The sequence below is a fragment of the Eleutherodactylus coqui genome, chromosome 6, assembly GCF_035609145.1.
Source record: "Eleutherodactylus coqui strain aEleCoq1 chromosome 6, aEleCoq1.hap1, whole genome shotgun sequence".
NCBI lineage: Eukaryota > Metazoa > Chordata > Amphibia > Anura > Eleutherodactylidae > Eleutherodactylus > Eleutherodactylus coqui.
Genome location: NC_089842.1, coordinates 218,115,261 through 218,132,178, shown reverse-complemented (window position 1 = coordinate 218,132,178; position 16,918 = coordinate 218,115,261). Strand labels below are relative to the sequence as shown.

The 16,918-nt window shown below is 45.9% G+C and overlaps 1 protein-coding gene across 1 annotated transcript in view; it reads right to left on the bottom strand.

Annotated features, from left to right (window-relative positions):
* LOC136633216 (NACHT, LRR and PYD domains-containing protein 12-like) overlaps positions 1 to 13,914 on the bottom strand; it is a 120,958-nt gene extending 107,044 nt beyond the window's left edge. Inside the window, exon 1 of the mRNA XM_066608763.1 lies at positions 13,878 to 13,914. Within this exon, the coding sequence (XP_066464860.1) occupies positions 13,878 to 13,902 (25 nt within the window). The 5' untranslated portion in view covers positions 13,903 to 13,914. The remainder of the gene's footprint in view (positions 1 to 13,877) is intronic.
* Positions 13,915 to 16,918: the final 3,004 nt, after the last annotated feature.

The following is a 16,918-nucleotide window of genomic DNA, read 5'->3' as shown; positions in this document are numbered from 1 at the left end:
GAGGACACGTAGTGCCTCAAAAACATCCCCCGCCACGGCCAACTTAATCCTGGCCACATTCCGAAAACCAACAAAATAAAACCGCGCTACTAGGTCCGCAGTCACCACCACATTACCACCAACGCGGTTACTGTTAAGGTACATATTACCAGTCTGACTGGGGCATGCAGACACCTTGACAGAATGAATAGTGTGTGGCACATAGGTTCCCCATTGCTATGCCCACGTATGCAGCTCCTGATGGCGGTGGCACAGGATTATATTTCTCATTGCTTCTGTACAGCATTGTGGGCTATCGCCCCACCACTTTTAAAGAGGGTCGCTGTCTAGCCGTGCCAACCCTCTGCAGTGTGTGCCTGCAGTTCCTCCTCATGGCAGAAGCAATTATAAATAGACATGAGGGTGGTGTGGCATGAGGGCAGCTGAAGGCTGCGCAGGGACAGTTTGGTGTGCGCTGTGGACACTGCGTCGTGCAGGGGGGAGGGGGGTTGGGCAGCATGTAACCCAGGAGAAGTGGCAGCGGAGTGTCATGCAGGCAGTGATTGTGCTTTGTTGTAGGTAGTGTGGTGCTTAGCTAAGGTATGCCATGCTAATGAGGGCTTTTCAGAAGTAAAAGTTGTTGGGAGGGGGGGGCCCCACTCTTGCCGGTATTGTGGCTTAATAGTGGGACCTGTGAACTTGAGATGCAGCCCAACATGTAGCCCCTCGCCTGCCCTATCCGTTGCTGTGTCGTTCCCATCACTTTCTTGAATTGCACAGATTTTCACACATGGAAACCTTAGCGAGCATCGGCGAAATACAAAAATGCTCGGGTCGCCCATTGACTTCAATGGGGTTCGTTATTCGAAACGAACCCTCGAGCATTGCGAAAATTTCGTCCCGAGTAACGAGCACCCGAGCATTTTGGTGCTCGCTCATCTCTAGTGATTACATTAGATATTTCTTATTTGATCTTGTTAGTATACATGTTGATAAGCAGCACTTCGCAGGTCCCAGTGGTGGTGGAGCTCATGACTATAAGCCCAGTAAAGTCTCTGTTAGGTGCTATTAGCTACACAGCACAATATCTTCACTGTGCAGCCGTCTCTATATTGTGTTACCCATAACTAGGACAGAATGGTGACAGATAATTAATAACAGATCGGGGGTCCTCTGCTCAGGTTTCTTATAAATTGGTCGGAGTGTAGAGCAGTCATAAAGAGTGCCTCTCTTTCTCTGGAGGAACCGTCCTTTCCTGTATTACACAGACATCCCATTGATATGAATGGACACTCTGCAATGCTTCAGGGAAAGTGGACACTTATTGACAGGTTTCCCCACAGATTATAGCTGATCAGTACTGGTCCCAGCAGGGGGGCCCTCTGTCATCTGCTCGTTTCCAAATGACCCTTCTAACAAGTAGAAATCATCCAAAGTGCGGAAATCCATTATTACTTAATACTTCCAGATGATCCTTCTTAGCTGCTAGTTCCTTATATTTGAAGCACAACTAATAACAGCAGGTTTTGTTGTTTGAGCATCATATTAGGATAAATTACCATCATTTGAAGTGACTCAATTTAATTATCATTTGTTTGACATCTTCGAGGGGATGTGAACTTCCATTGTCATTGGAGATGCATAGAAGTGTATGAGGACTAAAAAGTTATGAAACATGGCAATTGAGGAAAAGAAGCATTAACTTGGGGGCTCAAAGTGAACAACTATAAGGGGTGCCACACATCTATAGCAGGTTCAGTTAGGGACAAGATGTGTTGGCTGTATGATCAGCTGTCTCAAATGGACCTAAGGGACAAAGATGGGGTTTTGTCTCACAAGTAGAGGAGACGTATCAGCAGGAAAATACTAATGGGTATAGAGGTATTAGGAAGAAGGAGGGCCAAGGTGGGATATTCAGAAAGGGGCATCGTGGTGTGGACACAGTAAACAGATAAAAGGAAAGAGCTCACCCACCACCTATTTCTTAAGTGTTAATGACTGAATGTTGGTAAGGCTTGATCATCACACTTATAAGCAAGCAGATTAGTTGTGGTTGGCCATAATGAGTGAACTATACCTTGTCTCTGGGGAAATATAAGCTAAACAGCAGCTTCCTAAGTACAGTTCTACTCCAGGCAGCCACAAAGGTCACCTAGATTAGCCAGCAATTGCTTAAGGGAGTTGACTGATGGAAGGTGGACTCGGTTCAGAATGGGCATGTTCTGGATATGGAGTATAATGTTTCTTCCATAATAAAGAACAATAATCAAACTAGCTACAGGCCACAAATTTCATATGAGAAGTATGATATGCATTTATAGGGGTAGTAATAAAGGTCATGAGGACATGAGGCCTAAGCTCAGAGAGACAGTTCTATATCACCAGCAAACTGATAGGATGAGACATTTTTGCCCAGATTTATTGAGAGGCGCTTAATACACCTGCCTAAATATAATGTGCGATGAAATAAGTGCACCTACTTTAGTGATGTGCACCCCTCTTAATACATTTGGCACATCTTTTGCCTCTCGGTGTGTCTGTAATAGAGATGAGCGAGCACCAAAATGCTCGGGTGCTCGTTACTCGGGACGAAATTATCGCGATGTTCGAGGGTTCGTTTCGAGTAACGAACCCTATTGAAGTCAATGGGCGACTTGAGCATTTTTGTATATCGCCGATGCTCGCTAAGGTTTCCATTTGTAAAAATCGGGGCAATTCAAGAAAGTGATGGGAACGACACAGAAACGGATAGGGCAGGCGAGGGGCTACATGTTGGGCTGCATCTCAAGTTCCCAGGTCCCACTATTAAGCCACAATAGCGGCAAGAGTGGGCCCCCCCCCTCCCAACAACTTTTACTTCTGAAAAGCCCTCATTAGCAATGGAAACCTTAGCTAAGCACCACACTACCTCTAACAAAGCACAATCACTGCCTGCATGACACTCCACTGCCACTTCTCCTGGGTTACATGCTGCCCAACCCCCCCCCCAACCCCCCGGCACGTTGCAGTGTCCACAGCGCACACCAAAGTGTCCCTGCGCAGCCTTCAGCTGCACTCATGCCACACCACCCTCATGTCTATTTATAAGTGCGTCTGCCAGAGGAACCGCAGGCACACACTGCAGAGGGTTGGCACGGCTAGGCAGCGACCCTCCTTAAAAGGGGTGGGGCGATAGCCCACAATGCTGTACAGAAGCAATGAGAAATATAATCCTGTGCCACCGCCATCAGGAGCTGCACACGTGGGCATAGCAATGGGGAACCTATGTGCCACACACTATTTATTCTGTCAAAGTGTCTGCATGCCCCAGTCAGACCGCGATTTTTTATAAATAGTCACAGGCAGGTACAACTCCGCAATGGGAATTCCGTGTACACCCACAGCATGGGTGGCTCCCTGGAACCCACCGGCGGTACATTAATGTATCCCATTGCAGTGCCCATCACAGCTGAGGTAACGTCCGATTAAATGCAGGTGGGCTTCGGCCCACACTGCATGCCCCAGCCAGACTGGGGTTCTTTAGAAGTGGACACATGTAGTTACAACTCCGTGTGGACCGACAGCATGGGTGGGTGCCAGGAAGCCACCGGCGGTACATAAATATATCCCATTGCATTGCCCAGCACAGCTGAGGTAATGTCATGTTTAATGCAAGTGGGCTTCGGCCCACACTGCATGCCCCAGTCAGACTGGGGTTCTTTAGAAGTGGACACATGCAGTTACAACTCCGTGTGGACCCACAGCATGGGTGGGTGCCAGGAAGCTACCGGCGGTACATAAATATATCCCATTGCATTGCCCATCACAGCTGAGGTAATGTCATGTTTAATGCAAGTGGGCTTCGGCCCACACTGCATGCCCCAGTCAGACTGGGGCTCTTTAGAAGTGGACACATGTAGTTACAACTCCGTGTGGACCCACGGCATGGGTGGCTCCCTGGAACCCACCGGCAATACATAAATATATCCCATTGCAGTGCCCAACACAGCTGATGTAACGTCAGCTGTAATGCAGGTGGGCAAAAAATTAATTGGATTACACTGTAGGCGAGGGCCCCAAAAAATTGGTGTATCAACAGTACTAATGTACATCAGAAAAATTGCCCATGCCCAACCAAGAGGGCAGGTGAAACCCATTAATCGCTTTGGTTAATGTGGCTTAATTGGTAACTAGGCCTGGAGGCAGCCCAGTTAAAATAAAAATTGGTTCAGGTGAAAGTTTCAACGCTTTAATGAGCATTGAAACGTATAAAAATTGTTTAGAAAAATTATATGACTGAGCCTTGTGGGCCTAAGAAAAATTGCCCGTTCGGCGTGATTATGTGAGGTTTCAGGAGGAGGAGCAGGAGGAGGAGGAGGAATATTATACACAGATTGATGAAGCAAAAATGTCCCCGCTTTTGATGGTGATAGAGAACGATGCTTCCATCCGCGGGTGCAGCCTACGTATTGCTTAGGTATCGTCCGCTGGTGAAGAAGAGAAGTCTGGGGAAATCCAGGCTTTGTTCATCTTGATGAGTGTAAGCCTGTTGGCACTGTCGGTTGACAGGCGGGTACGCTTATCCGTGATGATTCCCCCAGCCGCACTAAACACCCTCTCTGACAAGACGCTAGCCGCAGGACAAGCAAGCACCTCCAGGGCATACAGCGCGAGTTCAGGCCACGTGTCCAGCTTCGACACCCAGTAGTTGTAGGGGGCAGAGGCGTCACGGAGGACGGTCGTGCGATCGGCTACGTACTCCCTCACCATCCTTTTACAGTGCTCCCGCCAACTCAGCCTTGACTGGGGAGTGGTGACACAGTCTTGCTGGGGAGCCATAAAGCTGTCAAAGGCCTTGGAGAATGTTCCCCTGCCTGCGCTGTACATGCTGCCTGATCTCTGCGCCTCCCCTGCTACCTGGCCCTCGGAACTGCGCCTTCTGCCACTAGCGCTGTCGGATGGGAAGTTTACCATCAGTTTGTCCACCAGCGCCCTGTGGTATAGCATCATTCTGGAACCCCTTTCCTCTTCGGGAATGAGAGTGGAAAGGTTCTCCTTATACCGTGGGTCGAGCAGTGTGTACACCCAGTAAACCGTAGTGGCCAGAATGCGTGTAACGCGAGGGTCACGAGAAAGGCATCCTAACATGAAGTCAGCCATGTGTGCCAGGGTACCTGTACGCAACACATGGCTGTCCTCACTAGGAAGATCACTTTCAGGATCCTCCTCCTCCTCCTCCTCAGGCCATACACGCTGAAAGGATGACAGGCAAGCAGCATGTGTACGCTCAGCAGTGGGCCAAGCTGTCTCTTCCCCCTCCTCCTCATGCTCCTCCCCCTCCTCCTCCTCCTCAACGCGCTGAGATATAGACATGAGGGTGCTCTGACTATCCAGCGACATACTGTCTTCCCACGCCTCCGTTTCCGAGTGCAAAGCGTCTGCCTTTATGCTTTGCAGGGAACTTCTCAAGAGGCATAGCAGAGGAATGGTGACGCTAATGATTGCAGCATCCCCACTTACCATCTGGGTAGACTCCTCAAAGTTTCCAAGGACCTGGCAGATGTCTGCCAACCAGGCCCTCTCTTCTGTAAAGAATTGAGGAGGCTGACTCCCACTACGCCGCCCATGTTGGAGTTGGTATTCCATTATAGCTCTACGCTGCTCATAGAGCCTGGCCAACATGTGTAGCGTAGAGTTCCACCGTGTGGGCACGTCGCACAGCAGTCGGTGCACTGGCAGATTAATTCGATGTTGCATGGTGCGCAGGGTGGCAGCGTCCGTCTTGGACTTGCGGAAATGTGCGCTGACCCGGCGCACCTTTCCGAGCAGGTATGACAAGTGTGGGTAGCTTTTCAGAAAGCGCTGAACCACCAAATTAAAAACATGGGCCAGGCATGGCACGTGCGTGAGGCTGCCGAGCTGCAGAGCCACCACCAGGTTACGGCCGTTGTCACACACGACCATGCCCGGTTGGAGGCTCAGCGGCGCAAGCCAGCGGTCGGTCTGCTCTGTCAGACCCTGCAGCAGTTCGTGGGCCGTGTGCCTCTTCTCTCCTAAGCTGAGTAGTTGCAGCACGGCCTGCTGACGCTTGCCCACCGCTGTGCTGCCACGCCGCGCGACACCGACTGCTGGCGACGTGCTGCTGCTGAACATCTTGATTGCGAGACAGAGGTTGCGTAGGAGGAGGAGGAGGGTGGTTTAGTGGAGGAAGCATACACCGCCGCAGATACCAGCACCGAGCTGGGGCCCGCAATTCTGGGGGTGGGTAGGACGTGAGCGGTCCCAGGCTCTGACTCGGTCCCAGCCTCCACTAAATTCACCCAATGTGCCGTCAGGGAGATATAGTGGCCCTGCCCGCCTGTGCTTGTCCACATGTCCGTTGTTAAGTGGACCTTGGCAGTAACCGCGTTGGTGAGGGCGCGTACAATGTTGCGGGAGACGTGGTCGTGCAGGGCTGGGACGGCACATCGGGAAAAGTAGTGGCAACTGGGAACCGAGTAGCTCGGGGCCGCCGCCGCCATCATGCTTTTGAAAGCCTCCATTTCCACAAGCCTATAAGGCAGCATCTCCAGGCTGATCAATTTGGCAATGTGCACGTTTAACGCTTGAGCGTGCGGGTGCGTGGCGGCATACTTGCGCTTGCGCTCAAACAGTGGCGCTAGCTACGTCTGGACGCTGCGCTGAGAGACATTGCTGGATGGGGCCGAGGACAGCGGAGGTGAGGGTGTGGGTGCAGGCCAGGAGACGGTAGTGCCTGTGTCCTGAGAGGGGGGTTGGATCTCAGTGGCAGGTTGGGGCACAGGGGGAGAGGCAGTGGTGCAAACCGGAGGCGGTGAACGGCCTTCGTCCCACCTTGTGGGGTGCCTGTGCATGCTGGTGGTGGTGGCTCCCCAGCTGATCTTGGCGCGACAAAGGTTGCACACCACTGTTTGTCGGTCGTCCGGCGTCTCTGTGAAAAACTGCCACACCGTAGAGCACCTTGACCTCTGCAGGATGGCATGGCGCGAGGGGGCGCTTTGGTAAACAGTTGGTGGATTATTCGGTCTGGCCCTGCCTCTACCCCTGGCCACCGCACTGGCTCGGCCTGTGCCCACACCCTGACTTGGGCCTCCGCGTCCTCGCCCGCATCCACGTCCTCTAGGCCTACCCCTACCCCTCAGCATGCTGTATTACCAGTAGTGCAGAAACAGAACGCTGTAATTAAATGTGCCGCTTATTGGCCTGTGGTAGGAGGCTGACTTCGCTTACCGAATGCACAGCAGAGCCAGGAAATAATTTTGCGCAAGCCTGCTGTAACACTTAGCTGGCTGCGTATGTATTAGGAGGACAACTACATCCAGCACAGACCCAGTACACTGAGGACAGTCACAAGCAGCCCAAATAGATTTTTTTACCCAAATGTTTTTGGAAAGGCCCACTGCCTATATTCAATAAATATATGTCTTCTGTCCCTGCCTCACCACTACTGGCCCTGGAGTATGTAAAATAACTGCAGACTGTTGCACTGTGGACTGGAATACAGCGGTGATGTAACAGCCAACACAGAGCCAGGAAATAATTTTGCGCAAGCCTGCTGTAACACTTAGCTGACTGCGTATGATTTAGGAGGACTACTACACCCAGCACAGACCCAGTACACTGAGGACAGTCACAGGCAGCCCAAATAGATTTTTTTTCCCAAATGTTTTTGGAAAGGCCCACTGCCTATATTCAATCAATATGTCTTCTGTCCCTGCCTCACAATATATGTCTTCTGTCCCTGCCTCACCACCACTACTGGTCCTGGAGTATGTATAATTACTGCAGGGCGCAATGCTCTGCACGGCCGATATGCAAAAAAAAAAAAAAGTGCAACACTGCAAAAAGCAGCCTCCACACTACTGCATACGGTTAGATGTGGCCCTAAGATTGACCGTTGGGGTTCTTGAAGCCTAAAATACTCCTAACACTCTCCCTATAGCAGCTCCGGCACCAACAGCACTTTCCCTCCTCTATGTCAGAATAAATCTGTGGCGAGCCGCGGGAGGGGCCGATTTTTATACTCGGGTGACACCTGATCTCGCCAGCCACTCACTGCAGGGGGGTGGTATAGGGCTTGAACGTCGCAGTGGGAAGTTGTAATGCCTTCCCTGTCTTTCTATTGGCCAGAAAAGCGCGCTAACGTCTCAGAGATGAAAATGAAAGTAACTCGAACATCGCGTGGTACTCGTCACGAGTAACGAGCATCTCGAACACGCTAATACTCGAACGAGTATCAAGCTCGGACGAGTACGTTCGCTCATCTCTAGTCTGTAAGTAAAATAATGTGGAATCCAGGAGCCTGAAAGTGAATTGTTTCTGGCATATGTTATAGTAAATCTATTGGCTTTGGAAAGCCACAACTTCCTCATAAGCCACACCCACTATTTAAATGCAAAGTGTAACATAAAATGGAAATAAGTCAAAAGTTTTTGCTCAAAAAATGCACCAAGATTTACAACTTTATGCCAGAAAACTGACATAGGTACCTTATAAATTCCCTTATTGTATTTTTCTAGAATGACAGAAAGGGTAGAAGTCGTCTGCTTCAGTCAAATCACTTTAAAATTCCAAGTTAGGCTATTTTGTGGTGAAAGTGGGACAAAAAAAATGTATCCATCCTGGAGGACGTCCTCAGTAAGGTTGGTTAATGCTGCAGAAAAAATCTGTATCACTTCCACACATGTGTATTTTACTACAGGTTTAACCCATTTAAACATGAACACAACACGTAGCAGTTTCCGCAATGATAAACCCTGTCAGATACTTTAAAGGATTTGTACCAGGACCACAAGTTTTTTGCTATCTATAGGATGTCCATGGGATAGGGGATAATTTGTTGATTGGTGGGCATCTCAACGCTGAGGCTTCGTTGATCTCAAGAATATGGGTCTGTGTCCTTCTTTGCCTATCACTCTGGGAGTAACATCTGATGACCTCCGAATGAATGCGGCACTGGTCGAGCATGAGCTGTTGGCACTCCATTCATTTTAATAGGGCTGGGGTTTTGAATGATAGTTGTCCCCCGTAAATACATGCAAAGACTGAACGACTGGATGAAAGTTGTCCAGTCATTCAGTTTCAGCATTGCCGAAAACCAAATAACAAGCCGTTCAGTGTAAGCAGCAGTCATTGAGTGTTGAACGACTGCTGCTTACACTGAATGGAGGATGCACTTTAAGCAAGCCAGCACTACTAGCTCCTGTATAACAGCACGAGAGCAAATATACACAGGGATGAATATCAGGCATCATTTGCCCGACACTCATTCCATGTAAAAGAGCGTTAAGGCAGTGTTCTAAACTCCAGTCCTCAAGACCCAACAGCTTATGATATGAGTTTTCTATTTTATTTTATACTTGCATGAAAAGACGCGTTTCGGGGCAACGCCCTTCCTGTTATCTGTCATAGTGTATCCCCAGCTATAACTGAGGTAGGGGCGTTGCCCCAAAACACATTTTTTAATGCTAGTATAAAATAAAATGGACAAGCTGAGCTTACTTCTTGTATTGTATTGAACTTTATATTTCGGTCAGCTGCGCCTTTACCCATCCCATTTTTCTCTTCACCATCTCCAATACTAAGGAAATCCTGTGCAATAGGATGGATATACACACAGCATAAAACGTAGATTATGGAACCATATATAATGAGGGCGGCCCTATGTCCAGAACCCAGTGGCCTACCTGGCTGTCCCTAGATTCTAAAAAGGGAAGCAGCAGTTAACAGATGTTAATACAATAATCCTCTGCAGTACCAAGACGCAGATGGAATCCTAAGCAAATTGAATTAAGAACAGTAACTTAACCAGCTGATGATTTCACTCAGGTAAAAGTAATTGATCCAACAAATTCTTATCCGCCATTGCTGACAACTTTATCTTCCAAAAGGTCAAAGAGAAAACAAGGGGATCTGCTATCTTGGACCTAATTTTTACCAAAAGGCAGGAAATGGTTGAGGAAGTAAGGGTGCCTGGGACCTTAGGAGGCAGTTATCATGCTATCCTTGAATTTTGGATAAAAAGGGGAGAAAGACCTGAGAAAACTCAGACCTCAAGGTTGGATTTCAGAAAGGCAGATTTCAACGAACTCGAAAAGAGGGTAGGAAGAATCCAACGGCTGGATGTTCTTAAGGACAGAAATGTCCAAGAAGGTTGGGAAATATTGCGAAATGAGAGTCTCAAAGCACAATCGTTAACAATCCCTAAAGAAGGAAAAATGGGAAGCAGTTAAAGAAACAAGGATTGATGAACGCAGAACTTGCACACCTTAAAAATGAAGAAAAATATGTTTATCAAATGGAAAGAGGGGGGAATATCTAAAGAAGAATATAAAGTGGTCTGCAGAAACTGTAGGGCAAGTGTCATAAAAGCTAAAGCTAATAATGAATTGAAGCTTGCAACACAGGCGAAAAGCAATAAAAAAAGTATTTTAGGGGTATATCAAAAGCAAAAGAAACGTCAAAGATGCTATTGGATGCTTACAAGATGAAAATGGTGAATTGGTTAAGAATGATGCTGAGAAGGCCGAACTTTTAAATTCCTATGTTGTATCTGTTTTCTCTCAGAAAGTAGATGGAACATCAACTGATCTTCCCTGTGATATTGGCGGAATAAAAGAATGCAGGCTATCTATAAGCAGAGATGGTGAGGGAACACTTAACTAACATAAATGAATTCAAATTTTAAGGTCCAGATGAATTACATCCCAGGAAACTAAAGGAAGCAGCAGAGGTAGTTGCTGAACCACTCACCATAATCTTTGAAAATTCCTGGTAAACAGGAGAAGTCCCAGAAGATTGGAAAAGGGCAAATTTTGTCCCTATCTTCAAAAAAGGGAAGAAGGTGGATCCAGGAAACTACCGGCCTGTGAGCCTGAATTCTATACCAGGAAAGATCTTTTAACAAATTATGAAACAGGATGTACTCAAGTACTTGGATGAAAATGGAGTAAATAACCAGAGCCAGCATGAGTTTGTAACAAACAAGCCATGCCAGACAAATCTAATTCCTTTTATGACAGTATCACCGACTGGGTTGATCAGGAAAATCCGGTGGATATAGTTCATCTTGACCTTAGTAAAGCATTTGACAAAGTATCTCATACTATACTTATTGAAAAAATGACCAAATGTGGGATTGACAAGCAAACTGTTAGGTGGATTCACAACTGGCTGAGTGATTCTACTCAAAGAGGGGTCATAAATGGCTGCACATCAAAATGGAAAAATGTATTAAGTGGGGAACCACAAGGCTCTATTCTAGGCTCAGTGTTGTTCAACATTTTTATAAATGATCTGGAGGAGGGAATTGATGGGAAACTGATCAAATTTGCCAACGACACAAAGCTAGGAGGGATAGCTAACATTAGGGAAGAGAGAGTATTCAAAAAGATCTAGAAAAGCTTGCACAGCGGGCAGTGACTAACAAAATGGTATTTAACAAAGAGAAATGCAGAGTCATACATCTGGACAAGAAAAATGAAGAAACCACATACAGAATGGGAGGAATTGAGCTAAGCAGCAGCACATGTGAAAAAGAGTTGCGTATACTAATAGATCATAGACTGAACATGAGTCAACAATGCGATGCAGCAGCCAAAAAGGCAAACACAGTTCTGGGATGTATTAAGAAAAGCATAGAGTCTAGATCATGTGAGGTAATTATCCCCCTCTACTCTTCCTTAGTCAGACCTCATCTGGACTACTGTGTCTAGTTCTGGGCACCCCACTTTAAAAAGACATAGACACACTGGAGCAAGTTCAGAGAAGAGTTAGTTAGATGGTGAGCGGTCTGCAAATCATGGCCTATGATCTTAAAAGATTAAAAGATCTGGGAATGTTTAGCTCGCAAAAAAGACCGCTGAGAGGAGACTTAATAGCTGTTTACAAATATCTGAAGGGTTGTCACAGTGCAGAGGGGTCAGCCCTATTCTCATTTGCACAAGGAAAGACTAGAAGCAATGGGATGAAACTGAAAGGAAGGACACACAAATTAGATATTCAAAAAGATTTCTGACAGTGATGGTGATCAATGAGTGGAACAGGTTACCATGGGAGGTGGTGAGTTCTCCTTCAATGAAAGTCTTCAAACAAAGGCTGGACAAATATCTGTCTTGGATGATTTCATAAATCCTGCACTGAGCAGGGAGTTGGACCCGATGACCCTGGAGGTCCCTTCCAACTCTACTATTCTATGATTCTATGTGGACTGGACTAGAACGCCAACTAACGGAGGAATAACTGGTCTCCTCTGACAGGATGACCCAGAATCTATATACTACAAAAAAAAAGGCTGATTGGCTAGCTGGGGTGTGAGGGCACGTGTATATATTGCTATATGTTTTCTTTTTTACATCTTTATAACTGCGTGCAAATTTTATGCAATGCTTTGTGACAAAAAAACTTAATATTCAAAATACGTAATATCTATGCATTCTCAAAAAATCATATCAGATATGAAAAAGAGCTTTTGCAAGGCGAAGAAGACTGTGTCTTGGAAAATTATAAAGAGGAGCAAGATACAACGGCGATTAGCTTGGCAGTTTAAGGAACTTGCAACATCTTGTCTGAAGGAAAAAAGAGAAGTGTCTGCTGCGAATAAGGAACATGTGATTGATACAGCTGCATGTCTGATTAATTTTTGCTATGGACAGTATTATGGACATATATGATGATGCTATATATCTGGACCAATGAGATGCTATATGCTTTGTGTTGCAACAGGAGGGTATAAAACCCTGTGTAAGCCAGTAAAGTCACTCGGCATTCCTCCTGTACAGGGAAGCATACCAGACCTGTGTGTGGTGTTTTTCCTTACCGTCGACCATGGGATTTTAGGGTGGGCTTTGATTGATGCTGTACTGATTTATTACCCTGACAGGGGAACCAACATCCCCTCAGACCAATTAGTTCCCACAAGAGCAGACCCAGGTTTACACATCGGCACTGAGCACCAAATGACAGGCGCTGACATTGTGATGTCAACTAGGACCCACCTCCAAGTCGTGGGCATCGCGCTGCAACAACAGCCTAAAGTAATGTGTAGCAGTTTCAGGCACTAGGGTGGAGCCTCAGGTGGAGTAGCTGTAGGTCTGGAGAGCAGTTAGGGAATAGCTAGGAGTCAGCAACAGGAGGTCTCAGTTCATAGTACAGATGGATGAGGAGGGTAGCGTAGTCACAAGAGAAGCCAGGGGTCAGCAATGGGAGTTCTCAGTTGAACAGCAGAGGAGAAGGAAGAAGTAGAACTAGACGGAGGCTTGGAGCACAATAATCACACAAGGAAGGAGTGTCAGGGCTAGGCTTTTATAGTAAGTCAGGAACAGGATAAAACAGGGGCTGGATAGTAGGATCTGGAAACAAGGTCAAGGTACGCAGGGGAGCTTGTGCAGTGGCTTGGATGGCTCAGCAAGAGGTCCCGGGTTTGAGCCCTGACATAAAGTAATGACTTGACAGAAGAAAGGACACTGAGTTCCAAGGTGTTATTTGTATTCTTACCCCCATCCACAGCAAGGAAAGAGGAAGTGTAAGTATAAAAATGACACATTAGAACTCATTGTCCCTTCTTCTGTGCAGTCATTGCTTTTATTACAGATCTCATTGGAGGTGATAGCTTTAAGGGTCTTTTTACACGGGATGACTTCACAGTAAGCAGGCAGTCAATTATAAGTGACCGGCTGCCTGTTTATATGGGCCGATACATTGTTCAGTTTTTTGGGTACAGAAACTGAATTATGTGTAAGAAGCAAACAAATTCTCATTTGCCGTTCGATCAAGCAGAATTTACACTGAATGTGTAGAAGTCTCCTCCTTATCAGGACATTGGATTGTGTGAATTCTCGCATGTGAAGGGATCAGTTAATGTACACAGTGTTGGCAGGGAAAGAAAGAAGAGGTGTCCTTACCATCTCTGACAGCTCTAACACTCATTTCTGAACCCAAGAAGATGGTGCAGCCCTGCAAGACGAAAACATTATTACATTTATAGGTAAAAGATAAAAATTGTTCACAATTTTCTTTAAATGGCTTTTTCAAGATAATATATATATGTTTTTAAGTGCTTTATGCCCAAAAATTATAGATGTACCAAGGTTACGTGGCTCCAGCGCCGCACCTCTGGTCAGCCTCTGCGGTCTGTGATTGACTGCAGCAGCCTGTGGCATTCTGTCAACAATATGTCTGAACATGCACGTCGGTCTGCAGGTGATCAGAGTGCGAATGACGAGAAAAGTAAATATAAGAAAGGTATCTCAGAATCAGCAATGTATCTCCTATGAGCCCATTACTTTAGTTTATGGGGGCACAGGACATCACAGAATCTCTTTAAACTAAAATGGACTGGAGTTAATTAAAAGACACAAACCTATTAATACATTTGGCGCATATTTAGCTGTCTGTGCACTAGAAATAGAAATCTACTGCTGTCATTTTGTGGGCAAATTTTAGTAAATTTGATTGTCAATGGAAGGCTCCTCCCACTAACCCACACTCACTTTTCACAGAAACCCGCAAATATTTTTTACCTGTTTTGAAAAGTGTTGAGAGGCTGAAAATTTGCAAATTGTATGGTGAGAATCAAAATTTGTGACTTTTACACCAAAAAACTGGTGCAGATGTGTTGATAAATCCCCTATGTGGTTGGAGTTCATGACTTGCTATACTGCCATGTAACTGCAGCTTTTCCTGCCTGTCATCTGTTTATGATGTTTCTTTCACTGACTTGAATAGTCAATAGTAACGCTGTGAACTTGGCATAAGATTGGATCTTCCTGGAAGTTTGTGACCCCCTTATACCACTGTTCACCATAAAACAAGTTATACTTTATATAATCAGCATATAAGAGATGAAGGTCTTACCTGAGAGCCGAGCGTATTGTGTAGAAATACCAGATTTTCAGGGAAGAGAAAAGTACTAGATCAAAGGAAGGGAGGAACTTCTATAAGTTATTTTCACCTTTGGTTCCCCATGATTTTAACTCTATAATATACAAGACATAGTTTATTTCTTATAGATAACAGAATGCTTCCTCTCACAGACTCATTACTCCCCTCCTACGTCTATGAATGTCCCCATAAAAATCAAGGCTCGGTCTAAAGTCCCTTTAACCCTTTAAGGACTAAGCACAGCAAATTTATGGCGCTTGGTCCTGGACTTTAATCCTGGCTAATAGTAAAAAAAAATGGCACAAGATTAAAGCTCCAGCTTCTATAATCAAGCAGAAGCAGGTTGGGTCCCCAGCTGTTAGCCACAGGACCCGGGGGAGAAGGCAGAACCTGTTTTTAACTACTTCTGCCCTCGCCTTTATAGACTACATAGTGCTCAATGAAAGCTATGTAGTTAAGAGAGAAAGTGTTATGTCTGCAATTTGACCTGGCAATCATGTGACCGCCAAGTGCCCCCTTCCACAGCAGTTCTGCAGGGTCATAGCAAACACAGATCAGCTCTGTTGGTGACTGCTGTCACTACAGGGGGATGTTTTCCCTAATAGCTGTAGCTCTTATGGATTTGGCTCCTATGGATGCCCCAGCTACAATGGAGAAGTGTTAAATTAAAAAAAACAATGTAACGATGTGATGAACCCCATAGGTCTTCTATGACATCAAGAGAGACAAAGATGGTAAAAAAAATATACTTACAAAAATAAGTTTTAAAAAATTACAGAATAAAATAAAAATCTATATATAAAAAAAGAAAACGATCTACTGCCGTTAACTAAAATCATTGCCATATGCACCTTATAATCCAAGACTATACTTATTATATATCAAAATGAGCCCATTCCTGCACCTTATTTTAGCAAAAATATAAATTATAAATTAAAAAAATGGTAATTTTTAGCATTTTACACCTAATAAAAACTAAAAAAAACTGTGAAAGAAGTCAGTGAAAAAAAATTATTAAAAAATAGCCCTATAGGTCACAAATTTTGAAGCTGAAAAAGTAGAACTAGGGCAGTAAAACCACCACATGGGTAAAATCCTTTAGGACCAAAACACCCCTATCCTTAAAGGAGATGTCCCGCGCCGAAACGGGTTTTTTTTTTTTTAAACCCCCCCCCCGTTCGGCGCGAGACAACCCCGATGCAGGGGTTAAAAAAACCACCCGCACAGCGCTTACCTGAATCCCGGCGGTCCGGCGTCTTCATACTCACCTGCTGAAGATGGCCGCCGGGATCCTCTGTCTTCGTGGACCGCAGCTCTTCTGTGCGGTCCACTGCCGATTCCAGCCTCCTGATTGGCTGGAATCGGCACGTGACGGGGCGGAGCTACACGGAGCCGCTCTCTGGCACGAGCGGCTCCATAGAAGACTGCTGAAGACCCGGATTGCGCAAGCGCGGCTAATTTGGCCATCGGAGGCCAAAAATTAGTCGGCACCATGGAGACGAGGACGCTAGCAACGGAGCAGGTAAGTAAAAAACTTTTTATAACTTCTGTATGGCTCATAATTAATGCACAATGTATATTACAAAGTGCATTATTATGGCCATACAGAAGTGTATAGACCCACTTGCTGCCTCGGGACAACCCCTTTAAGGACTTAAGAGTGGTCAGCCAAAGGAATGTGAGGATCAGGAAGGAAAGTGCAATGGCTTTTATAAATGTAAAATTAGCGTTATTTGTGCATAAATTCTCACTCAGGATATAACAGGACTTGTAATGATCTCTTACTAAAGTGGAGAATTATTGCCATGTTCTGAGCAGTCTTGGGCGTGTCAGTTCTTGTGTTTTCTCTTAAGGGGTTATTTTGTGCACTTGTCACTTTGGAGCAGCTGTGATGTCTCTGGGAAAGCATTGTAAGGGTTAATTTTGACACTTAATCTTACTTGAGAACAGAGGCGGAATTGGCTGTAGGCTCTACAGGGGAAAATCCTCATCGCCTAGCCTGGTCAGGAGCCGCTCTAGATGGGCAGGGCTGGCTCACTGTGACAATAAACTAGGGTTGATG